Genomic DNA, 27,748 nt, shown 5'->3' with positions numbered 1-27,748 from the left:
AGATAATTGAATTGAACAATTTTTATTCAATGGTAAACATATACTAAATGGCAAGAAAAAATACAATCGAAAGCACCTGTTGTGGTTCTCACAAGAATGAACACAATAATTTTATAATCCATGTAGAATATATTGCTGTATTGCATAATACAATATTTTTAACCTTCAGAATAAAGAAGTTAGAGGAAAAACTCTTTTTAAGTATTAATGGTACTGATGAAATACATGGCAGGTATATTGGTTTTGTTTCATGGATTCATCAAGCAATTAATAAAAGGCAAAATACTAAACTGATTCCTTTGACAGAAAAGTTAAATGAATAAGGATTTTAACAGCTTATTAGCATATAAACCCTAAACAAGAAGGTCAGGGTTTGTATGTTGTTCCACAATCAAAGCTTTGCTGCAAATCTGTGACCTTGACCCTATGGTCGAAATGTTGAGTGAGTATGTGATAGAATGAATTGTCTTAGCTTCACAATGATTCATCCATAGTATGAAGTAAGCCCATCTTGTGCTTTAAAAATTAAAAACAAATGAAATATCTTCAACCAAAAACTTTTAACTTAAATTTTCTATGACTGTGACATTAACCCGAAGACTAAAGGATGAGAGCATGTGTCATAGAATGAGTTGTTTTGGACTTGTAACGACTAAGCACAAATATGAAGAAACTCGCTCAAGGGGGTTAGGAAATATAAACAAATGGGGGGGGGGGGGAATGTAACAACCTTGAATGCAAATTTTCTGTAACTCACCTTGACACTAAGGTTAAAGGAACAAGAGCATGTCTCACTGGATGATTTGTCTTCAATTCGTGATGATTCATCCCAGAGATGAAGAAACTTGATCGAGAGGTTTAGGAGAAATAAACAAATGAAAAAAATGTAAACCACAATATTAACACATTTTCTGTGATTGTGACTTTGAGTTCAAGGTCACTAGAGTGAGCAAATGTGTCGAAGAATGAATTATCTGAACTTCATAATGAATCATATACAGTATGAGAATATCCAAGGAGTTGGGAAACGGTAGCAAATGAAAAAAATCTAAGGTAAAAAGGGGTGAGCCTGTTATTGAATCAATTGTCTTAAGCTTCATAATAATTCATGCCATGTATGAGAATTTACGAAGAGATATATACAAAGTAAAAACTGAACCCAAAACCTTAACAAACTTTGGATGATACTGCCAGAATAAGAAAAGTGACTGTTAAGTCTTGTTTCCCACAACATGAGCTCAAACAAAGCTATCAACTCTTTCCTATTTAACTAAGATAATATAAATAAACAGATCCAACATGTAACATGTCTATTTTGAAATGTTGTGAGGAACACTTTGTGCACAGCAGTCACTTTTATCAATCCATGTGACTCCTGAACTACCCATGGGCCTAAACGATGGGTACTTGTATGATCTCTTTACATGTGACTAAAAAACAACCCATGGTTCTAAATGAAGGGTACTTGTATGATCTCTTTACATGTGACTCACAAACAACCCTTGGACCTGAATGAATAGTACTTGTGTGATCTCTTTACATGTGACTCATGAACTACCCATGTTCCTGAATGAAGGGTACTTGTATGATCTCTTTACATAACTCGTGAACTACCCATGGACCTAAATGAAGGGTACTTGTATGATCTATTTACATGTGACTCACAAACAGACCATGGTCTTGAATTGAGGGTACTTAAACAGTCTGTTTACATATGAATCATGAACTACGCAGGGTCCTTAATCAAGCATAATTGTATCATGAACTACCCAGGGTCCTTAATCAAGCGTAATTGTACATTTTAGTTACAATGATACTTATTGTTCATGAACTTCAAATTATTCTTGTTGATGTAAAGCAACATTTAAAGGGCTTTAATTTTATAAAATGAACAGCCTAGCTGGTAAAACAATTTAAATGTTAATTATGAAATCCATGGCAATGAAAAGACCATGAAAAAATTTGTACTGGACACATGAACATTACACCATTCTGCCACCAAGATTTGGAAATACCAGTTGAAATGTCTTGTGCAAAATGGAGATTGCATTTCCTCAGTGCTGCTAGTAATTTACTTAATGAAAAATAATAAAATTATGACATTTTGGAATAAAGGCATTAAAGACAAAAACAGTCATTTTATAACCATTCATTATGCTAATTAGGAAAAAGAACTTTAATAATTACCAAATACTTTAAAAAAATGTTTTTTCCAGGCTTCTTGTGTTGGAATATACTTTAATCTAAAAAGCTTCTCAAATAAAAGTTATTAAAAAAAATATTTTGATGAGAAATAATGCAATTTCGATATATATTAGCTCTGTATATTAATGTACTCTTTGGATAAGAACACCCTAAAATAATTGTTAAAGACTGCATGCTGTTCACTGTAGCTGGCATTCACATTAAGATACGAGGGGAAAAAAAGGAATGAAGCTTTTTATACATGTGCAAAAGTATTCATATTGGTTTAAATTCAAATGTGAGAAACGATTATGAACATTTACATTCCAGATATGATCATATCTCCAAGCTCTTGTGAGGATAATTTATGAAAGAAGCCTATAAGGTTATGCATGATGGTGATCAAGAATGCAGGCAATTCAATTAAACCGGACAGCTCTCAAATTACGTATAAAGTTAACAAATTTAAAAAATTTGATTCAACCTGTTATTCGCTTCTCATTTGTTATCTCTGAAAATTTTCAAAATGTGAAGATTTTGCACCACTATCTGTCATGAAAAAAAGCCATATTTTTTCTGCATACAGTGCCATGGCAGTGTTACGCAAAAAAAAAAAAACAATTTCCGACTCCCAACCCCAAACATGGTCTTGTTTATAAAAACCAAATTTCCAATAAATCATGTCAAGAAAAAACAAACACTACAGTAAGCCATAACCTGTAGCCTGTATAAACAGGAAAACAGCTTTGATTTGCATATCTTCATGCTTCATATTTATGGGATAGTATCACCTCTGGGCAGTTTATTCAGTTTGCTGTCAGAGAGGCAATCACAAGCAAGAGGTAAATTTAGAGATAAACAACCACCGCTTCATGAATTGCTTCATTGATCTGACAATAATCTGAATGTTTTGTGTTGCTAGTCATGCTGTGAGAGAACCTGTTGGACTAATTTGCATAAGTAAAGTACATGATATTGAACGATCCAATTCATTTAAAGTTTGGGTAAATCAAAAATACCTCTTGAAAAACACAATAGCTATTACACTTCATTATCTTGTAGGAGACACCTGAATTCATCTTTGTTAAAGATTACTGGCTAGTTCATAATGAGCTGCTTCAAGTCAGATTTCACTCCATAAATATAATCATGAAAAAGTAAAGCAGATTATTTTGGCAGTTTTAACAGAAGTGGGGTTCTTTTTTGAGGGCATAATGCTGCAATGTCAAAAAGCAACTGTAAAAAACCAGCAGGAAAGCAAGATTTCACATGATAACTGGTGGAGCCATTGTATGTTTGACACTCGCTTACAGATGCTTAAAAGATAATTTCTCAGAAATATTCAACTAGACCTTCAGGCACATATTGTCCGTCGACAGAAGATTTCAATGTGGCCATCAGGGAAGTATAATTAACAGAAAGTATAGAAAATTGGCCGTCAGCGAAGTATAAACCATAAAAAATTCAGCAAGGCCTTCGGGGAAGTATAAGCAAAGGAAATATTCAATGAGACCTTCAGGGAAGTATCAACAATAGAAAATTTCAATGTGGCCGAAGTGGTTACAGCATCCATACCAAAGACTTATAAAATGGTACTAGCTGCTGCCTCACTTGGCACTCAGCATTAAGAGGTTAGTGTTACGACTGACTGACCTGGTGTCAGGATAATGTTACTGGGTGGGACATGATACTACATGTCCGTGGCATAATGCCCCAGTCATGGTTCCCACACTTGTCTAAATATAAATTTCCCGTTTTTTTCCAGGATGAAATTAAGTTTCTCAAGGTTAACATATGACCATTACTGAATGGAATTAAAGAACATTTTGGATTATAAAACATGCATTTTCCAAATCTGAAGATGTTTCTCTTTCAAGACTCCAAAACATATATGTCAGAAAAGATGATCATGTACAAAACCACAAAATGAGTCACACAAAACAAATTTGACTATATTCCCATAAATTGGCATTTAAAGCCATTTCAATGCATAGAATACAAATTCTAACTTTACTTTGCTGACCTGCATTATGTTGCTACATGGAAACAACATAATGAGCATAAATAATTTTGTTTTTTCTCAAACCTTTAATTTCAAAGATTTCTAGAGCAATATGTGTGCATGTTATACAAAGTAAACATTTCCTATCACAGTATGAAAAAAACCCAATAAATGCAAAGTTTTAGAATCTTATCTTGTTATGAAAAAGTTTAACCCTGAAATTATGTGTGCCAATAAAATCTCAAACAAGATTTTTCAACCAACCTGAACTCCTTAAGATGATTTGGTTAAAAATCCCATCATTTAAAGACATTTACAAGGGGTTGATTTAAATTTATATATTGTTTTATAAACAAGGACTGAATTTTCTGTAAAAAAAATCAATTTGTCTTCCCCAAACCTGTACTGATACATGGGCTCTTATTGTTTCTTAATATATAATAGAAGGGACGACAATTTCAAATTTCTCCTGCGTTCTATTTAAGATCTGAAACCAATGCGTCAAGCTACATGTCACTGTGTAATAGTTTCACACAAAAAGTTCAGCTCAGAGATTCAAATTTTTTATAATCTGGGTTTCCGCTGACTATTCCGACCCCATTTTTCACCTTTGGACATTTTGGATGGAGTGTGGGTTCAGAGCAATTACTGGTACATATCACATTTGGAATCTGCCGTCACCGTGAGATAGCTTACATGGGCCTAGCAAATTTAAACTAGGTTATATCGACTTATACCTGCATGAAATCGATAGGAAACTTATTTATTTTCTCAAAAATGGCAAGTATTATAATCATTATGTCTTTAATCTGCTGACAGACTAGATGAAACTTGGTATAGATGAAACCTGACCCGGTACTTGTCATTTGTGTTAATAGTCACATTACTTCACAAATCTCAAACAACGACATCAGAAGTCCAATAGTCACATGATCTCAACAACAAACTCATTTTTGATGTTGTACAAAATTTGAATTATATTAAATGAAAGTCTGATACCTTTTGTAAAAACTAGAAAGAACATACAATTCTGAACATATTTATTTCGAGAACAACTACAAGAAACTTGGCCAGTCTGATTCATCAAGCAGAGTAGTGTGATTACCTGCTTCGTACGCTCCCTGCATGAGAGAGCACATGTCAACGTGGTAGTCACGTGATACAACAAAACTCTGAAGTTGGTCTGAGAATAAATATAGAGAATTTTGTGCTCTTTCGTTTTTGTATTTTTTATTACAATCAGTATATGGCTTTCATTTAATATTTTTTTCTACAATATTTGAAAATGACCTTTGTGACATTCTGTGTTACTCGTGCGACATGCTATCGAAATCGCTAGTCACCAGCTCAAATTTCATCAACGCCTTAGTTTTATCGTCTTTCAGCAGATTAAAGACATAATTTTAATACTCTTGCAATTTCTGAGAAAATAAATAATTTTCATATCAATTTCATGCAGGCATAGCTCGATTTAACAACGTTTAAGTTTGCTAGCCCATCCACTAAGGGGCTATGCTTTAACGCCATTATGATGGCCTCTTGTGATGCTAGACTGGTTTTCATACCTTCCATTAAAAAAAATAGGATATTGAGCTGTCTGTGAAACAAAAAAGTCTACCAGATAAATCTAATCCACTGAGCATTTGGACTGTCTCAACAAATATGATTATGGCAAGCACCCAAATGATCCATACTGTAACCTCCTAATATTCTGGTTAGAACTCGATAAATTTAACTCGCGATCAGTTCAGTTATGACTCAATTACATAATTTTTTCAGGTGTCACGTTGTGGAGGAAAATTCCTGGGTTTTTCCTGACTTTCATCAATATTTGCAAAATTCAATGACTTTTCATGGACTGGGAGAAAATTATAATTTCTCCTGACTTTGTCCTGATTTCCGGGTAGCATGGGAAACCTGCTAGACATCACTATAAACTGCCACACTGCAGGCAGCAATAGAACTGAAAAATTGCTAAAACAACATTAAAATTTCAAATCACATACACAGAATGAGGCCTTCTGTGAAGTTTAAATAACAAAATTATCATCCAACTTCTTCTCACTGATGAGATGAACCCTAATAAAACTTGCATCACCTTGAAGTCCAACAATGAATAGTAGGGCAGATTACGAATTAGGCAGATGTAAGGCAACGTGCAATAACCAAGTGTCAAAAAATAGCCCATGTGTCAGTAGCTTCAAGTGTTTCCCTTTACACTCATATGTGCATCAGGGGCTCTCAATTTTTAATTTTTTCCCCATTTCCGACTCCAAGGTTTGCTTTTTACTCAGTCTGATCCCAGTTTTGACACCAAGATGATATTTGACTCAATCTTGCACCCGTAAGGGAAATGCTAATCTGTTTGGCAAAATTTGTAATGTAGTGGCTATGTTTCAATATACTGAGTTAATTGAAGACAATGTTCCAGGTCGAACTCACCTTACAGCCTAATAGAAAGTCACACTGTTATACAACCAAACAGCCAAATAGAAAGTCACACTGTGATACAACCAAACAGCCTAATAGAAAGTCAAACTGTTATACAACCAGACAGCCTAATAGAAAGTTACACTGTTATACAACCAAACAGGTGATACAATGTCCTGTCCATACAAGTGGAAATCAGGTAAATTTATATTTTTTATTTCAGTAATTTCAGCTACAGTCCTAAAATAAATACAAAAATGGTCGCTATAATGGAGCGTAATGTACTTTTTATATGATAACTGTCAAACATTAAGAATAAATTTTTGTCTAGATAATAAATGGATTATAAACTGGACTTTTAGATAAAACCAAGCTATAGAATTTTTCTAAAGATGGATGGTTACACAAACATTCATCTTATTTATTTCTCTAATGTCTTGGTAAATAAAAAAAACGTGCATATTGGTTGTCATAAATAGTAAATTATTTCTGGAAAAGATGTTAGAAAAACTCGAGCAACATCTCCTCGCTATGTACCTGCCTCAATATTAAGTTTATGGCTAGAATATCTAAATATAGAAAAGTCCAGGGGAATGCCCATGCAAAAATATTTCTTAAATTCCCTAATGACTTTTGTTCTTTATAGTACATCGATTTTGTTGACTGATGTACCTTCTCGTGCCAATTTTGACACATACAATCTTTTTAATGTCTGCAGAAGTTAATGCAAGAAAAGTTTTAAATAGTGCATATTTTATTGCTCAAAAAAAATAAACTTAAGGAATTCCTACAGCTGTATAAATTTAATTATGACCATGTGCCTAAAGATATTTATGAAGATTTTTTTTCTTCTAAACAATTATTATTGAGATTGCTATTAATAATCTAATTAATATAGTTTTTCTTTACTCCAGTCAGACTTATATTAAAAGTAATCCACAATGAAATGGATTAATGAACACATGCAGGTGCACACAAGTTTGTAAGTCAAGAATAGAAGCAAGAATATAATGAACAAAGGAATTAACAAATGAATGAACAAAAATCAAATGTTAGAAAAAATAGACAAAAAGGAGAATTGCAAAATGTATGAATTTACACACAAATGAGAATAAACAAGTGGATAGTAAAGGACCATAACGTTTCACAAAATGGATATTACAAATTTACTGAAACCAGGAATGCAAATACAACATGCAAATTACAGCAATGTACAGAGGTTTCTATTGAATGGGAGTTTATCTGCTGTTTTTATCAGACAGAACAATAAAACAAGGATCTTCTTTGCCAAAATGTCACTAATCTCCCCCAAATCAGTGGACTTAAAGATTAAAAAATGAGTCATTATTTGTTTTATCTATTAAATCTGGTTAATGTGTTATCTTTGAGCGTTGTTTTAAATAGATTAATATGAGCAGGGTGGTATAGTTTACACAGTATGATATACAGTTCAGTGCAGGGCCGTCTTAACAACATTGTAGGCTCTGGGCAAAGCAATGCACTGGGGCCCCCTACTGGCCAATATTCATTAGCAATATGAATTTTGATCTGAAGTGGATTAAATTTACTTAAAAAACCCAAGTATCTTATTTTTTCCAAAACTGAATTTGAAGTCATTTTCTACAGGTTGGATGACTTTAGAATATATAACTTGTTCTCAATTGTACAATATCACTTACTTTCATCACTCATATTGACTGCAAAACCCACTTTTCTATATAAAATAATGCACCACTGTTTGAAAGACTTACAAGCATGTATTTGATGCATTAGAATTTAGGTGCTGTATTTTATATACTCGCTTTCTTGTCTGTTCCAAATGCAAATAAAACAGACCCCTATCTGCTGTCGCATAATGAGCAGGAAGTTTAGGGTCTATGTCATTTGTTATGCTAATTACTCCTAATAACCTGCATAGGACCAAATCTGCTGGCACAATATAATATGGAAGATCTGGTTCTATGCAGCTTGCACTTGAACCTTACTTATAAATAAGTACATATGGTACACATCTGTTACCTCCCCTGTACATATGTTATCAGGTATTACTTTATTTCACAAGAAACTGTTGGGCCATTATCACATAAAGAAAACATTTTGTAGAGACAATATGTGAAAAGTGATTAATTGGTTGAATCCAAATCTTAGCTTTTGTTATTAACTTTGTTCATAAAAAGAGAGATGTCCATTTTAATTATGACCACTGTGTCACCTTCATGATCCATCTCATTCATAACCTGAAAGATTTGTTTTATTGCACCATACTTAAGAGAAATTGTTTGCCATGACACTGGTCTTCACATTCAACTGGTAAAACATTTTCGAAACAATTGTCATAGCTATGCTGGATTTGGAATCTGCAAAACTGACAAAAATATTTTTTTTACCACTATAGCGTTGAAATAAAAATTAGGATAGTAATAACATTTTTATGGATTTCGGCCAAACTGAAAAGATTGCTTTTCATGAATAGATGCAAACCACTCCACCTGCTACTGGAGCTATAGATCTTTACTGTTAAATATTGGACTTAAAATTTCAAAGAATAACAAAGACTAAAACTGTCAAAGAATAATATGTCCAGTTAAATTATTACTCATAATAGAGTGCAAACACAGTAGCCACAGCAAACAAGTGTTTGTTTGAGAAGCTTCCTGCAGCAAAACTATCCCTATCTGCATCCCATAGGAATCTGCTTCCAACTCTCACACCCTGGTCAGCTCTCTGACCAATGGTCACCACACTCAGTATTTTGTACCTGGAACAGAAAAAAATAACACACTTAAGTTATATGAACTTACTTCCTAAAAAAAAACCCCAAAAATTAACATGTCAAACTTAAACAAAAGCAAAACTCATATTGTCACAAAAAAAATTGCCATTAAATGCAATTCCAGAGTTGGAGCAACTGTGGCTCATTCAGTGGATAAAGTACTCAGCTCCAACCAGAAGGGTGCAGATTTGATTCTCAGATCAGCTATAATGCTGTGTCCCTAGACATGACACTTTACTGTCATATTTAAAAGCTTCATATGTGTCAAAGAATGTTCAATGATTTACATCTGAATACTCATTAAATATTTCTCCAATTCCAGTGCTGATATTAGTTCAGATGATTCATGTACCAGGGACACGTGTTTGCACAGTGTTGAGTCAAATCAGTGCACTGTTCAAATGCATATTCCCTTCTGGTGGTTTACATAGGATTTGTAATCCGTTATAAAACATCTGGATCTTACTGCATTTTCAAACATTCAGTTTGTGCATGTAACACTATAATTGTTTCAGTTTGAAAATGGATCAGCTGACATAACAATCTGTATATCTTTCTGAATTTTATAACACAGCAAAAGAATTCCATTCTCAAACATGATCAACTGCAATTAGCCACAATTACTTTCAAGGTGTCGTTAACCAACTTTACAAATAACCATGTAAGTAATTATAAAATAAGTAACTTATCAAGTATTTATATTATAACTTTGAAACTGTATGTCATCAAATTTGAATTTCAAAAAGTGCTTTTATCTATATTATTGATGTCTTAAAAGATGTCAGATCATTATACAGCACCTTAAATACCACTTGTGAAATTTTCAAAAATCAGTTTGTTAAAAACAGAAGCAACTTAATCACTGGCAGATATTCAGTCATATTGCACAAATTTCCCTCTCATATACAGCATCAACAAACAACTAACTTCATTCATTATGAATACCAATAAAATAAAAAACATTGTCAAATACACTTTCTTTACATTGTACACTGTACACTATATACTTTACGAGCATTTCATGAACAGAAATTCTTTTTGTGATTATTAAATAAAATTGAATTCTAACCATCCTTATGCATCTAACATTACTTTCGCGGCAAATAAGAAAGCACTATTTAGACTAATAATTTCTGCACAGCAGCATCTCACCATGTTATTCCAATTTTACTTATCCCTTTCTCCTTCCTGATTAAACAGACTGAACCATTAACCCACACGTTTCCCTTGCCAAGGTTTGGCTCAAAATACCGAAAACTACAGTGCAAATTAACAAATGAACCTCAAATTTTCAATTTGTAATCTCTTTACAACAATGCTATAAGACTTCACAACTCATTACACATGCATGTTTAAGGATGTATATGTGACTTTTGTTAATAATACCATACCTTTCAAAATTCAGTTCTTTGACCTTGACCTTGATTTCCTCTGCTAAAGTCTTGGCCAGCAAAGAGCATTCAATGGGGTCGTATTTTCTTTCTGAATATGTATAGAATGAAAAGAGTTATACGATCATGCATAACATGACGGCTTGATTCCAAATTCTGGAGATCATAGATCAGCTACTTGCCTATATCAAAAGTCAGTTTTTTTTCTTCCAGTCCATATGTTACAAAAATTACGTCGTTGTATAAAAGACACATTTGTTTCAAACATTCCATTTCTTTTTTTTGTTTTCCTCTTACTGCTGTAGAAGAATAATTTGTTCATTTCTAATCACATTTTACTCAAACACTTAACCTTAGATGGACAGCCATTCACTTATGCACCTGTGCTACTGGGTTCAATTCCGGTCTTTGGCATTGCAGAGATTAACACAAGTCTTCCCCAATATGCTGGCACAATAAGGAGGTTTAACATGAGGCAAAAATATATCTCTTTCAAGAATGATATTTACTGTGTCACTAGTAGAAATCATATTCCCTAAGTATTAGATTTCCAAATCCTGCCTGTGCACATGGGGAAGATCCTTTCCCTCATCCATGGCCATCAAATGTTATTTTCTAGTAAAGTCTCTACAGAACACAAACAATGGTACACATTATGCAAAGTAAAGTTCAGTAAATCACTATGGCAACACATGAACCCCTAAGAGTAAGACAGATTTAACAACCCCAGGGTAAAACAATGTAGGCAAGGAAAAAATCAATGCCCATCCAATGACATTGGTTTCCACTGCAGCTCCTGGTTTTCTCTGCAGTAATTGGTTATTTCTGGTCTTGCTAATTTTCTCTGTGATCTCTGTTTTTCTCTTACTCAACGACAGGATCACACAGCCATTATGACTGGTTTAAACTGAGAACTTCAGGATGAAAATGCCCAATTGGCTACTTGTCCAGCAAGACAAGTGACTTGGAATATTTACTTGTCCTACATCAAATCTACTCATCCTTCATTGTACATGATCAGTGATGAAACTCTGAACTGATTTATAGTGTTTGAGTTTCATCTAAGTATTGAGATGCAGGAGACTTATAGTAATAACCTTTTTTGTCTATCTGTCCAACCACTAATAAATGCTGAAATGCATGAACCTTATAGTAATAACCTTTTTCGTCTATCTGTCCAACCACTAATACATGCTGAAATGCATGAATCTTATAGCAATAACCTTTTTCGTCTATCTGTCCAACTGTTAATACATAGTGAAATGCAGGAGCCTTATAGCAATAACCTTTTTCATCTATCTGTCCAACCACTAATACATGCTGAAATGCAGGAACCTTATAGCAATAACCTTTTTCATCTATCTGTCCAACTGCTAATACATGCTGAAATGCAGGAACCTTGTAGTAATAACCCATTTAGTCTATCTGTTCAACCACTAATACATGCTGAAATGCAGGAACCATACAGTAATAGCCCATTCATTCTATCTGTCCAACCACTAATACATGCAGGCTTAGTAGTAACCTTTTTCATTCTATCTGTCCAACCACTATTACATGCTGAAATGCAGGAACCTTATAGTAATAGCCCTTTTGGTCTCCAACACTAATACATTCTGAGATGCAAACCCTATAGTAATAACCCTTTCGAACTACCTAACCATATGACATCAATCTAGATACAATTCTAAACACACTCTCTCCTTCAGAAACACATAATCTCTTTCAAAATCATTTTGATTGCTGCCTTACTTTAGAAGTTAATTCATTTTTTCTGATCTAGGGTTTGATTAATTTATTTCTTAATGTTGCAAAGGACCAATAAGGACTTGTCGTATCTGCTTGATTCACATACCTTCCAAATTTGTTTTCAAAACATTATCAATAATCATTCGAGCTTTATCTGAACGAAACATTCGTGAAGGCTCCATTCTATATGTATTCTCGTACTGAATCTGAAATTATAAAAACATGAAAAAATTAATGCTGAAACTCAGCTGAAATCTGAATCTCAAATAATAAGAAAATGGAAGATGGTCAATATAAATGTGTATTATATATAATCTCAATTTTACAGGACTGCTGGGCTGCTATAAATTATTTTCAGGCTAGATTACATGTTTGTTCTAAGATGCAGTTATTATTACCATCATTTGTACAATTGTATGGATAGAAAATAAACATATTTTCCTTGATGTCCAAATAATCTGTATGCAAATAAAAATAATCATTTTTTCCCTAAATATCTTGTTCAAAAATTAATACTGTATCTCTATTGTGTACTGATGTTCCTGGCTCATTCATTGCCAATCAGAAATGTGGGCTAGGCAAATGGAGTTTGATTATATCCTTGCTTGCAAATAAAGACCAATTACATGACATGTTCTGGTGTTTTCTTTTACAAATAAAGGATATTGGGTTGCAGTTCTGGTGTTTTATTATGATGATAAACAGAACTGATGGGCGATCATTAAAACCTGTTGGCTTCTAAACAGGAAAAAAAGGTATAGCCTACTCTGAATGTAGTATGTATTGAACACAAAAAAACTTGCCCTCTCCACATACATATGTACTAGGTTACAATTAGAAAATACTTATATAAAGCAAACAGCAGCAAGAAAAGTTTTAAGATATGGAAGCGCCAGTCCCTGGCCCTCTCAGCCAGCATAAAGATAACAAAAGCTACAAGGACCTGAGGAACTCTGACTATAATTAGGGTACAGTAAAAATACTTTAAAACTTTAAACACAGCAAAAACATTTGGAATTAATTTTAATTTATGTGTATTAATTCAAATATCCATTTTTAAAAAAATAAATGATGAATTTCACAAATATGAACACACGATAAAAAAATCTTTCTGAATCCACAACGATTATATTATCATTAACTGATTAACAAATATTCAATTTATGCAACCTCTAACTTGTGCTACATGATAAATTCATTAATTACCCCACACACACACACACAAAAATCATGAGCAGTATCTTAATGCCACTGGTTTAATCTGTCTCTACAAACTTGCATCTGAGCAACTGTATTTATTTATTTGTTTATCTATGCATTTATTTATTTGTTTATCTATTTATTAATTAATGTGAAGAAAAGATGTACAGATTTGCCAAGTTAATACACTTGTAATTTTTAGACTCTTGGTGATTATAATTCAGTCATTTCATTTCCAGTAAATTAAAATAAAAACCAGGAGAACAAAATTACTCAGAGTGAATAATTTGTATAAATTTGAGCAATGAAAAACCTTACGGTGGGGGGGGGGGATTTATTGTAATCAATGCTATCTCATGATATGATGGTCATCTATTCACACCAATTTTTTTTTCAGTGTAGGTAAAACATTCCATATTGTCTCAAAACTTTACGAACTACTGAAAATTGTGACAAATTTTAAAAACATGATATTCAGAAAGTTGGATGATCCAAATATCTGGATTAATGATGGAATTATTATTAGTAGCAGTAGTAGTTATATTTTATAGCGATAAGCATTCTTGATACCTTGTGAACAAAGTTTTTCATTCAGTAAGTGTTCGAATTTATATCACTGCCAGAATATAACATGTTTACCATGTGAACTTTTGGGTATGTCAGAGTGATGCAAAATTTAGATAGGAGATGTTTAGCCAAAGAGGTAAAAAAAAATAATTAAAAAATGATCATGAGAATTTGTCAAACATTGCCACATTTAAATTTTTATATATTTATGCTAAAATTAACTGTTTTTCTTTCTTTGTTCCTTTTCTTGTAAAACAAAATCAGAGTGGAGAGAAAAGAAAGACTATAATTATTGTACATTCAAGTAAACATCCCCAACAGTTTTGTCCAGTCTACAGCATTTTGAAAACAAATCTCAACAATTTTGATGGAAAGCACTTTAGGTTTCTTTCAGTATTTTATGTTTTCCAGAGAGATTTTCTTTTTTACAATGAAGTGAAATTCAAGCATAGAATTAGATCAAGAATAAAACTTTTGTAAATACCATTAAAATCTGCCAAAATCTTTAGCATAAATACGCAAAGTTAAAAATTCTTTTTGTCTACAATTATGAATCATGGTTGTTTTAAACAATTCTCTCCACTCTGATAATTAAATTTTACCACTAGAGCTGTTTTGTAAAACATGCATGCCACCACTTCAGTAATGCAGGACAAAAATTGTAGTGGCCAAAAATTCAAAAGTATATAAAATACAAAACGTACGGGTATAATTGCATGAAAATCTAATCAGGTCATCCATATATGCAAACAAATATTGTTTGTCTGCCTAGTGTCTCCTTGCTTTAACCATGCTAACAAGAATGCCATCCAAAAACTTTTAAGTATAAAAGGTAAAATATGTGCTTAAAAAATGTAAAATTCATGATTGGCTTGAAAATATGAGGTTATCTACCCATACACACAAATTTGTATTTCAAGTTTCATTGAGTATCTCAAAATGTTTTTGCTTAATTTTACTAATAAGGTTTGTGACCAAAAAAATATCTAAGTCCAAAATGATAAAAATTATGTGTAAAATAATGGATAAAATTATATAATGGTCTGAAAATAGATATTTAAGTCAAGTTTCATCTGTGCATGTTAAGTGGTTAATGTGCAATCTTACCAACAAGCTTCTCAGAAAAAACACAAAACCAAATCAAGCAGTGAAAGCATAATTAGAAAAAAGCTTTCTACCCTTGAATCGTATTTGTATATACCTTCTTTCCCCTGCGGTCATCTTCTCGAGGTTCATAAATGTAGGAAGTGATGCTGGATCCAGCAGGATGTAGCTCTCTTCTCTCTGGTATGTCAAACAAGCTTGACACCTTGGCACCAAGAGTGACATTTGTATCCATGTTTTCCTCCCCAAAGGTCAGATATTCTAAAGAAAACAAAAAACAAAAGTTGTAAATATTAGTCACAAAAAATCCAAGTGTACACACTTTTACAGCCTCTAAGCCAAAAGAGTTTACCAAGAAGAAGCATGCACACTACTGTTAACTAATTTCAATTTGCTAGAACCTATACCAAATAGCTGACTGGATAATAGTATGCAGACTTAAAACTTTAATTTTTCAATGAGAGGAAAACTTGACATAAACTTTGGTGATACAATGGGATATTTCTTTTTCAGATTTTGTACAGGATGGGTTCTGATTCTGCTTGATATTTAAATTTAACAACTGCAGGGCAGCACCATATTAAGTTCACAATATTAAACAAAACCCACATTAAAAATGTCAAGATTGACCCATTGATAATTTATAAGTTGAGTACAACTGCAAACTGCACAGACCCAGGTATGCTACCATGCTACCAGTAAATCTGGGTCTATGCAGTTTTAACACTGATTAAAATCTGTGCATAGTTAACATAAGTTTTCATTTTAAACTAGTCATAAAAATGTTCATAATTAAGCCCAATGGTGGGAGGGGGCATATTTTTTTAAAAATCTTATGCAATATATCCATTAAAATTGAAACTTAAACTTCGCATGATGAATGATAAAATGAGACAACAGAATATTGATTTTCCCCCTATTTATAGCGAAAGAGATTAAGGTGCCCAAGAGGCCATCCAAGCAAAAAAAAGAAAAGAACTAATCAAAACAATAAATGAAAAACGTTTATATAATAGATATATCCAAACTTTTCTAGCTGTATAAGTAAATAATTGTAGTTTTTCAAATGCATTGTAATACTTGGCAAACCCATGTGGGGGGGGGGGGGGACAGAAAGTCTATTATCACAATTGACTGAACAATCTATACAATTATTTTGCGATGCAGTCCATATATATGGACATATCTAATTTAATCATCAGTAAATTTATTAAACAAATTTTATAAATGCACTGTTTGCAAGGCTGGATGAACCATAATATATTGAATTCTTTATCATTCTTTACTTCCCCTAATGGGGAAGGGCTTACCTAATGTTGTGAGAATTTGTATCTCAACTCATTTGTTTGCATAATTTAGCACATATGTTTAAATCAACTTCTCTTAAATGATAATGGACCATTCCAACTTTACTGTACTTTTGTACTAGTATAGACATCATTGTTACATGTATGTTAGATAATGCAATCACATGAGCAAGTATACATGATTTTACATTTAAAATATGGACCATTCGTATATTTGTAACTGCCCTCACAAACAATGCTCTCATCAATGATCAAAGCAGCCCAGAACAATTGCCTCTGAACTGCAGGAAAATAAGGCAGAGATGTTTGAAGCCATTGAGTGAGGACACAGATAATACTGGTCTCAGCATTTTCAAATTTTTCAACATGTGGAACCATAACAAATGAAGATAACCTTCTAAACAAGGCTCTTGACAAAATAGAAAAGTCAATGGCATACTGGTGAATTAGACACAACCTTATCTTTATTATACAAGTCTCTTGAGGAGACTGGAAATGTGGTTTTATCTTATCACAATTAACCATTGGAAATATACAACTTAACTGATTTAGTGGCCCAAGAATTTGATCTTGCTGAAAGCATGTAAAGTTTCTTGGAGGACAGTGGTGATTTGTATGGATGGACGGTGGTGATTTGTATGGATGGACAGTGGTGATTTATATGGATGGACAGTGGTGATTTATATGGATGGACATAGGGTTGAATGGATAAAGGCTAAGGATAAGATACTGCCTCATTTCATCAAAACAAAGGTGATTAACTGATAAACTTGAAAATGTTGTTGTTGTTGTAGGGTTTAACACCATTTTTCAGCACACAATAGGCTATACATGGCGTCCAGTATTAATGGTGGAGGAAAACCCCGGAAATAACCACCAACCCACAAGAAGCTACTGGCAAGCTTTCTCACATACCCAAGACTCGAACCCACGCAGACAGAGGTGAAATGGCAGTGATCCATAATGGAGAGCGCTTTAAACCACTCAGCCACTCAGGGCCCCAACTTGAAAATGAAACTCAAGAGTAAAAATACCAGACATCCAACAAACTGGGCATAATGTATTTCTGTGGCCAGGTCAAGGAATAAAGGATTTTTGTGTACCACAGTTCAGTGGTGTATTAAGGGGGGTGCAAGGGGGTGGTCTGCCCCGGGTGACAGCCATAAAGGGGTGGGGTGTCATTGGGAGAGTTGAAATAGCTGTACAAGTTTAAAATTTTTAACATCCTGCATTTTTCTTATTTCCTTTTTGCTTATAACAGCACTGTACTGTTTAAAAATCTACTTGCAAACATAATTATATTTTTCTCTGTGTTTATATTTTAAAATCATTTGTGAGGGTGCCAAAGGAAGTATCTGCCCCGGGGGCCAAATACTTTAGGTAGTCCCCTGCCACAGTATGCAAACTTTTCAGATGATGATGTAAACTAATGGATGAATCAATACGTGATGAAAGTGTTCAAAATGGATAGGACTCAGTATCCCCATAAATCTTCATATAACATTTGTATGTGCCACTATTCTGAGACATATGCGACACAGTGGAATACGTCACAATAAAACAATGCATGAAGAAGATGACAGATTTGTTCAGTTTCATAAAACACTAGATATGCAAAGCTTTGCCAGGTGTGCACAGTAGGCAGATTAAGTTATTTCAGAGCTTGAAGTTATATTTTGAACAAATCATGTTGTTGGTGTGATCTGTACTTTGGTTTTTTACAACTGTAAAATAGAACAGTTTGTAGGGGAAGAGACAATAAACAGTTTAAAATAGAACAGTCTAAAATAAGAACTGATGAAACAGGAAAATACATCAAAAATTCAGTGACAAAATTCTACAATCTATAAAGGATTGATTGAGGCCTTGATGTGTCGATCTAAAAAATGTTACTATGCAGATAACAAGGAAATGGATATTCTTAATGTATACAAGGAGTATATCACATGAATTGCCAAGGGTCCATTTTATCGTCCACCTCTGGCAGGCAAGCCAATTGGCTCTCGGGTTTTGTGAGTTTATAAACTACAAGAATTGATAAAGGAGACAGCGCAAGCTGGCAAGCTGGAAAAACCAATCAGGAAAACAAACATATACATCAACATTACATCATACTAATGCGGAGGAATAGCTAATAATGATTCTGACATAGGATTATAGAAGCAGGAAGAAAATGTAAACATCCTTGTAGCATCCAGTTAAGCGAACATTTGAAATGTTCCTGGTACTGAAAATCTGGATAACTGCGAGGACAATGTTGAGGTTTAATTAAAACAACAAAACTGCATACTTCTAAAGCTTCACCTTCTACTAGTGCTTGTAATATTCATCAGTTTCATGCTACATTTATCTGACTTGTAAAGTGTTTGACCATTTTAAATAAAACTTAAGTATGATCATAAAACCAGTAATAAGATCAATTTCATTACTATAATTTTCTGTCAAATCAAGTTCTTTTGTTGAGTTTGTAAAACAAAAGCACGGACAAAATTTTCTGTGTCATTTCTACCAAGCATTCTTTTTAGCCTTTCCAAATTCAATGCTGGTGACAGGTTAGAGTCAACATATTCCTCTCTCTCTTTTTCTCTCTCTCATCTGCTAGGTAGCTATTGATTAAATTCAGTTAACTGCATTAAAGTCTGCCGCCACAAAGAAATCCCTATTCCTTTGTAGTTATTGAGACTACACTTTCCAAAAACATACTCCCACTCTATACACCACCAAAACCCCACAGCTGCTGCCCAGGGGATTAGATCAAAATCCAAAGGCTGCAGGATATACAAAATAACCAGTCTCCTCATATATATATATATATATATATATATATATATATATATATATATATATATATGCAATAAACTGACAACAAACAGTGAGAAACTAGTATTGAAATAGCCTTAGTGCTTTTGACTCTTTAATGGGTCTTTTTCAAAAGCAAATACAAAACACAGACAAGACAAACAAATAAAACAGAAAAATGGTTATGTTAGCAAAACTTTACATGGTTATTGGTTGTTTCTACAGGAATTAAACCTTTAACTGTATTATGTTTCAACTAGTTTATTTCAACTTACTGCTGATACTGGAAAATATAAGTTTATTGCATTTATCTTAATCAGTCCCTGACACACATAATCCCTTGCTGGATCCAGTGCACTTGAAAGGATTGTTATTCGCCATATTTATATATATATATTCACTAGTTCAAAAGACAAGTGTTGCATCTTTAAGGATAAAACCTTAAAATTTTGCAATCCTGAAAAACGGCAATATTGTGTCATTTAGCAATTTAGTAAAATTTGTGACTGAACGGTTTGAATGATGTTTAAAATAAACATTTTTTTTTGTAAAGAAAGGAACTAGACATTCAAAAACTGATTAGGTAACAACTTTTAATTTCTCTTTAAAACTCTACCAATGAAAGCCATAAAAGTGACACGTATTATGAGTGAAGACACCTTATTTTGGAGGCTGTTCAAACCTGGCCGTGCAATAATATTATGATAAAACACACAAATAGTTTATTTAATGATGTGAAATCTCATTATCATTGGTCTTCATTAACCAGGAATAAAAAGAAGGCAAAAATTATTTAAGAAATAATGATAAAACAAAATGCAGCCAAATTTATGGAATCCATGTTCATATCCTATTATAAAAAAGGCAATATACTAAGGGGCCTTATAGCAAGGGTCCACTGTATTTAGGTAATGTGAAGCCATATTTGGGGGCAATCTAGAGTGTTCTAAGCACTTTGGTGACTCAGCTATCAATTTTTGCATGAAGGACTTGAATCAAATGTAATAATTGTCTGAGTAAAGCAGCAACAAGAACACAACAGAAACATGAACCTGATATAAAGATTTCACTGTGTCATTCAATCTCTTGCAAGTGTATTTATTTATTTATTTTGCAAATGTATCACACAAGATACATTTTAAATGAATCAAGAAAGAATTGCTTTTTAAATGTTAGGAAATTAAAGAAGGAAAAATGTAATGAGTTCAATTGAAACAGGAAGTAAACCAGTAGGTAATGACTTAATTTGGGAGAGTCGAATCTTTAAAGACATTAAATGATACTTAGAGGAAAATTTCTTTCAGAAGCGTTTGGAGAAAATGATTAGCGGTACATCAACAGAAGCCACCACTTTAATACTTGAGACTTACTTGAACGATATATTTCCATTTTTATCTAATCACTTGTGTTTCTTCCAAGTATGAATGCATCCACTGCACTGTAATCTACTTTTGATGTATAACTAATCATGACATGTGTATATATAATACTGTAAAGGCTGTTAGTGTTTACCATGGCAACCATACAATTATCACAAAGAAAAGCTAAGTCTGTGATCAGCAAACTAACAGCCCTTCCAGGTAGAAAGCAAAGAAAAAATGCATCCTGGAACTAATCAATTTTCAATAATTGAACATCCTTGAAGCAATAACTCTGCATGTTTATCTGATTGAATAGGCCAATAATTATTTGCCAGCAGACTGCTTCACCTGCATCTTAATGGAAAACAATACTATTGCTTTTCTAGCAACTAATCAACAAAACAGGTGGATTCCACGATGCTGTATTTTATCACCTCATGATTTATAACCAGAAATGGTCTACGCAGGAAATTTTTCTCATTTCTACTTAAGCAACCATAGATTAAAATCACTCAATCTGAGATGTCACCAAACAAACTGATTACACACAACCTGTGTAAATCATGGCTAATTAAACACACCTTTCATTCCTACTTAATCAAAAGAAGCTTAGAAATATTGATTATTAATGGAGCTTTCTATTCACTTCATAAAGAGGCAGAAAGTATAAGATTGGCAGTATCAATATTTACCTATGCCAAGGTTAAAAATTAATGAAGCCAAAATGCAAGTTTATTCAATGAAACTTACTTTCTCTATGCACTCAATAATTAAGGCCCCACCTGACAATGTCAATGGAATCCTACAGTAGTCACACAGTCCAGATGGTCAAATGTCCATCTACAAGTCTGTCAACAATTTGGTTTCAGCAAATTAATTTTTCCGATAATCATTGGATTTTAACCAATTTCTGTATGCAGTCTAATATAAATATGACCTCAAAGGAGTTCAATTTTCAGCCTTCTTTGTTTTTATGTTAGGGTCTCAGATTTGCCTGTCATCTTAACTTTAGTTTCTGCAGCTTAACTTTAAGATTGACTTTGGATTTCAACTAAATTTGTTACTCACTCTATGAGATCCTGAATGAGGTTAATTTGCATAGTTCAAAGTTCATAGTTCAGTAACCAGTACTATAATCCCTCATAGCCCATTCTCCCGACTTTGATTTCCATAGTATAACTTTCACAAAGTTTTTTTGTTATTTCAGTAACAAAAATGGTTTTGACCATTTTCATACTGATATGACATTAAAATTAGTTCCATTTCCAGCTCTCTACATCATTTGCATGTTATGTCCCCTGACTGCCCATCCTCCTGACTTTCAGTTTACTTTACCAAGGATTATTGGATTTAAACCAAATTAATGCAGCTTCATGTTGATTGTACCTTGAACAAATTCAGTTCCTGGCATTTCAAAAACATTAATGACAGGAGTTTTGCCCAGTGATTGAGTATCCACCTGGCTGGTTTCTGCAGCATCACTGATAACTGGATTGTGACCAGATTTATACATTGATACATTGATCTTTTACAATAAGGAGGCTTAAATGGGTTTGATTTCCAGCATTCTTCAACATCATTCAGGAGTTATGACCCCTGATTTCCATCCTCTTATCATTGGTTTCAACAGCATAAATTAACTGAAGATTTTTAAGGAAACACTTTCAACTAAATTTAGCATGCACCTTTATATTGACAGGCTTTTCAATAAGTTATAGGTTTACATTCCATGACATGTTCAGAGATCCAATCATCTTTCCTTCTGACTTAGGTTCTTAAAGCATTACCTTATCAAAGATAGTTGAATTTCAATCAAATCTGGCAGGCAGATTTATACTGACGAGTCCTTGTCATGAATTTAATTTCCAGCACCACATTATCATGTAGATTAGTTCCGGCCCTGACTGCCAGTCTGCCTAACTTTGGTTTCAAAACAATTACTTCTCCAAGATTTGAATTTCAAAACTGACCTGCAGCTTTATATTGCTGATACCTTGAATTAGTTAGAGATTTCCAGCAATCCACATCATCATTCAATCAGTTATGGTACTTGAATATTCTTTTTACTTTTACTTCCCAACACAAGTTCCACTGTTTATTACTGTCCAGCAAAGAGAAAGGAAATAATTTGCCCAAAATAATGGCTAAACTTTATGTAGAATACATGTATTCTTTTCTCAAGTTTCATATGAGATACTCCAGTAAAAAAAAATAATCAAAATTGTTGCTATGTTTTCTACTATAAGGATCAATAAACATACAGCTCCAGACCATTCACATTAAAACTAAAGAGTCTAGCAGTCCCCTTAAATTGTTATTAAAATAAATGATCATATGTTGCTACATCAACATGATAAGAATAATAGTAAGAAAATCAGTTTGCTAAAAAGCAAACATGCGAGGCATACTACATGTATATGTATGCATCTACACCAAAGGATCTAAACCTGCAAAGACAAGTGGCATAGCACCCATACTGGATGTATGAATGGCACTATTTTCATTTAGGACTTGGTGAAAACCCCATGCCAATTCAAGGGGAGTAGATTTTTAAGACAGTCACTATGGCAGCCATATTGGACATACAACTGGCACCATTTTACTTTAGGACCAACTAGGTATCGTAAGGAGTCTTTTGGTGAAAATACCATGTTGATAATAGACATTCATTTGAAGAGTAGATATAACGTATTTTTCAGTTATGAATTTACATTTAGATTTAGAAGGAGCAGCAATATCAAGATTTTCAAGATGGCTTTCATGGGGATCATCATTGATGTCAGATCAGCACCATTTTCATTTAAGGCCAAACGGACAGCGTAAGTAGTCTTCTAGTGAAAACGGCTTTCTATTCATATAGAGCTGTGATATCAAGATTTTTTTTTTAATGTTGCCATAATTGGATGTCAGATTGGCGCCAATTTTATAAATGACCACTAGAGAACATTAGAAGCCTTTTAATGAAAATCCAATGTTGCTAACAACATCCATTCAGGAAGAGTAGCAAAAACAAGCTTTTCAAGATGGCTGTCATGGTGGCCATATTGGATTTCAGATCAAGCATACTCTCATTTAGGACCAGCTAGATATCAATGAAGTCTTAGTGGAAACCCCATGTTGGTATAAACATCTATGAAGGAGGAGCAGTGATAACAAATTTTCAAATGGCCAATATGGTGGCCGGATTGAACATCAGAAGTGGCGTAATTTCTACTTAGAACCATCCAGACATCATAAGAAGTCTTTCAGTGCAAACCCCATTTTGATATAACCACCCATTTGGGAAAAGTAGTGAGAACAAAGCTTCAAGAGGGCCAATGTGGGCCAACTACATCATGACATGAATGTATAAAGTTTCAAACCAGTAGTTTAGGAGGAGTAGTGATATAAAACTTATGCTAACAGATGGACATGAGACAACAGACAGGATCTACTGTGATCTAGAACCAGTACAGCTATCTAAATTTGTGGGGGTTGGGGGGGTTAATGTCACTTTTAACACATTATTGATTATATCATTCCAAGGAAATGGGAGCTAAGAGCCTCTCCCATGGACAAACCAAGGCAGCCAATCTGGATTGGTACTGAACCTGCAATCAGTGGGTTACAAGTTTTACAAGTTTTACATGTTACCAACAAAAGCCACCTGGTATCAACAAACAAAAATGTACAGCTCTTGCTCTGATTTGTAGAAAAAAAAACTAATTCTAATGATCACATTAGTTGAAAAACAAGAGTCCCTATAAAGGGACTAATGCTCTGCAGGGTGAATTCTTCCTTTTAAATGCTGAGTATTTAAACCATTTCTGATCTTCTTCAGCAATAATAATATTTTCAAATTACTTGCTGTGGTGCACTAGATATCAGCTTGGCACCATTTTCATTTAGGACAAAGAACAGCAGATATCATTAAAAGTCTTTTGGTTAAAACTTTTAAGTCAAAAGTATCCTCCATTGAGGGGGAGCCAAGACAATAAAAACTTTTTAGTACAGTCATCATGGCTGTAATATTGGATTTATGACTAGCATCATTTTCATTTAGAACCAACATGGTATCATAAAATGTCTATTGGTGATAATCTTATGCTGATGTAGCCATCCATTTGGAAGGAGCAGAGACAGCAATATTTTCAAGATAGCCACCAAAATGGTCATATTGAGGGTTAGTTGTTTCATTAACAACCTACTAGATACCATAAGAACTATTCTGATGAAAGTCCCAAGTCAAAATGACTTTCCATTTAAGAGTAGTAGCAAAACAAGATTTTCAAGATGGCCACACAATGGATGTCAGATCAGCACCAATTTAATAAAACAATATCATACGTCTTTAGGTGAAAACCTCATGCTCATAGAAGGATTCATTCAGGATAAATGGAGACAAGATTTTCAGGCTGGCTATTGTGGGAGCTATATTTGGCATCAGATAGATACCATTTTCATTTATGGCCTAAGTAGACATCACTTTTTAAATATTTTAATGAAAACCTCGATTTGCTATTACCATCCATTCAGGAGTAGCAATAACAAGATTTTCAAGATGGCTGCCACTGGACATAAGACTGGCACCATTTTTATTTAGAACCAAGAAGACATTATAAGAAGTCTATTTTTCTGAAAATACCCGTGACAATATGACTATCTAACCAGGAGGTGTAGTGATAACAAGATTTTAAAAATGGCCAATGTGGTGGCCATACTGGATGTCCAAGCAATACTATTTTCATTTAGGATCAACTAGACTATGGTTTGAATATGTATGTCAAGTTTTATGACAATCCTCCAAGTAATTTAGGAGGTGTAGCAATAACAAACTTGTGCTAACAGAAAGATGCATGATGGGGAAAAGATCATCCTCAAAGTATTCTGTTGCATGACCAATACAGATAAAAAAAATACTTAGCTGGAAGGAAAAATCCCAGGTCCCCCCAATAAAACTAAATGGACAGTCCCTTAGGTTAAATGATGCAACTACTCACACTAGACAATCACTTTCATCTCACCTCTGTCACATGGGTTCAAGTCTCATGCTTGTCCAAGGTAAGTTTGTGAGAAAGCTGCACATAGTTTCCTCTGGGTCAGTGGTTTTTACCAGGGTTTTCCCAGGTTCATCTCCCACCAATTATACTGGCCACCACATTTAGCCAATCTTGCACTGAGAAATGGCATTAAACCCAAAAAACAACAACAATAATTAGTTAGGCAGGTGTAAGGCAAAACTGACTGCCCAAAAGACCTATTAACATGTACAATGCATTCCAAATTGCAAAACTTCACTCTAGAGAGCTATTCACCCATGCATATGTTTTTATTCTTGCTTTGTACTGCAACACCACAACTCACTAGTTTAAAGTTCAATATGTCAAGAGTGGTTATTTCTGCACCATCATCTAATTCTCACCAGAATGGATTATATCCAAAAAACTTGGGACATTGAATTCCACATGTTTTGGTCTCTCCATGGGATGCACTAGCTGATAACATTTTCACTGAATCTCCTTCTCTCAAATCAGAGATATACATCAAACTACCATATACTTACACCTTAAATGATCAGACCCACTGACAATGCATTGATCCATATTACTGAGACTGTGTATCGTGCTTTGTATGTGTTGTACAAAATATGATGTAAAATGACTAACAAAATTGTAGCTCCTTATTTCCAATGATTTTTTTAATGAAGGTATATATGTCAACATTAGTGACTTCATAGTAAGTATATGTGGTACTAAACTATGATGTTAACAATGCAGCATGATAACAATGACTATCAGGTCAATATGGGAAAAATGACATGGGGGTACCATAGAGGGACAAATAATTCAAACCAAGACAAAATATACAATTATGATATTGAACATTAAAAATTAAGTGATATAATAATTCTCATGCATTTGGGGAAGGGATGATTGTTTCAAGAAATATAATAGATGAGGTTCTGGCCATGTTATTATGCTGGAGGCAAGTGGTCATTACTGCATAACATTGGAGCTAAGGCACAATCAAGAGAGAATAAAATGACCATTTAAATAAAATTAAACAGGGTAAAACAATGCAAAACCTCAGAGACAAAGATTAAATAAAAATCAGATGAAATTTAAGTTCAAACCAAGAAACTGCATCAAAGTAGCATTTTTCCTTGCATTGTCTTCAACAGTCTTATTTTTTTTTTTTTTTTTTTTTTTTTTTGACCTTTCCGACGATGCTGTACATATCTAAATACATGTAGTTGTGTTGGGAAGGTCACCAAAAAGTTTAACTATTTTCTCTGTTCTTCACATCAAAACGCTGTCATACACTTGACCCAGTGCCTCGATTCATAAAGTGCATCAAAATTTGAAGATCGTTGTCAAAGTGACAAGATACTCCAATTACATTCGAACACTGGGTTTTTGACTGCAACATGATAAACTACAGTTTCCGTGCTGGACAATAAGGAGTCCATGGGGTGGGGGTGGGGGGGTAATCGTCCTATGTTTCCTTGTCGACCAGAGGTCCATCGCATCTGATCACGTGATCTTGCCAAAGTTACTTTGCAGCTACTTATGCTACATATATCTGAACCATTCAACGAAAATTATGCCCATCATTAAAATTATGACTTACTAGACTACTGTAAAAATACAATCACAGCATGACGTTTCCCCTTTTCGTCTGCACTCACGTATGCAGTAATAGAAAAGGTACCTCGAATGCAAGAATGCCACCTAAAATGTGAAGCAGCAATATGGTGCGGAACGAAACCAACCAATGTCGACATGACAGTGTAAAATGATACAGAGAAGAAAAAAAAAGAAAAGCACTAAGGTGCTTATACATCAAAAGGCAAACACAAAATAAAAATTAACAAAAATGTCTCAAGCAAACGTTGGCTTAGA

At 33.8% G+C, this 27,748-nt stretch overlaps 1 protein-coding gene across 3 annotated transcripts; it reads right to left on the bottom strand.

The window, feature by feature from the left end:
• Positions 1–6: 6 nt before the first annotated feature.
• On the bottom strand, positions 7–27,523 carry LOC149807718 (dynein light chain Tctex-type 5-B-like). 3 transcript variants are annotated; one of them, XM_089969705.1, is made up of 5 exons: positions 27,477–27,523; positions 15,498–15,661; positions 12,636–12,735; positions 10,781–10,871; positions 7–9,374 (listed from the first exon to the last, which is right to left on the bottom strand). In XM_089969705.1, the coding sequence occupies exons 2-5, from the start codon at positions 15,633–15,635 to the stop codon at positions 9,209–9,211; spliced, it is 495 nt and encodes a 164-aa protein (XP_089825831.1). In that variant the 5' UTR covers positions 15,636–15,661; positions 27,477–27,523; the 3' UTR covers positions 7–9,208. The 3 variants fall into 3 exon arrangements, with proteins under 3 accessions (XP_089825831.1, XP_089825815.1, XP_089825823.1); XM_089969689.1 differs by lacking the exon at positions 27,477–27,523 and adding an exon at positions 26,269–26,350; XM_089969697.1 differs by lacking the exon at positions 27,477–27,523 and adding an exon at positions 20,877–20,940.
• Between the last annotated feature and the right edge of the window lie 225 nt (positions 27,524–27,748).

This window comes from Sinohyriopsis cumingii, chromosome 1 (assembly GCF_028554795.1).
Source record: "Sinohyriopsis cumingii isolate HCF-2022 chromosome 1, ASM2855479v2, whole genome shotgun sequence".
NCBI classification, from domain to species: domain Eukaryota; kingdom Metazoa; phylum Mollusca; class Bivalvia; order Unionida; family Unionidae; genus Sinohyriopsis; species Sinohyriopsis cumingii.
Note: the sequence above shows the minus strand (reverse complement) of the source record. Positions and strands in the feature narration are given on the sequence as shown.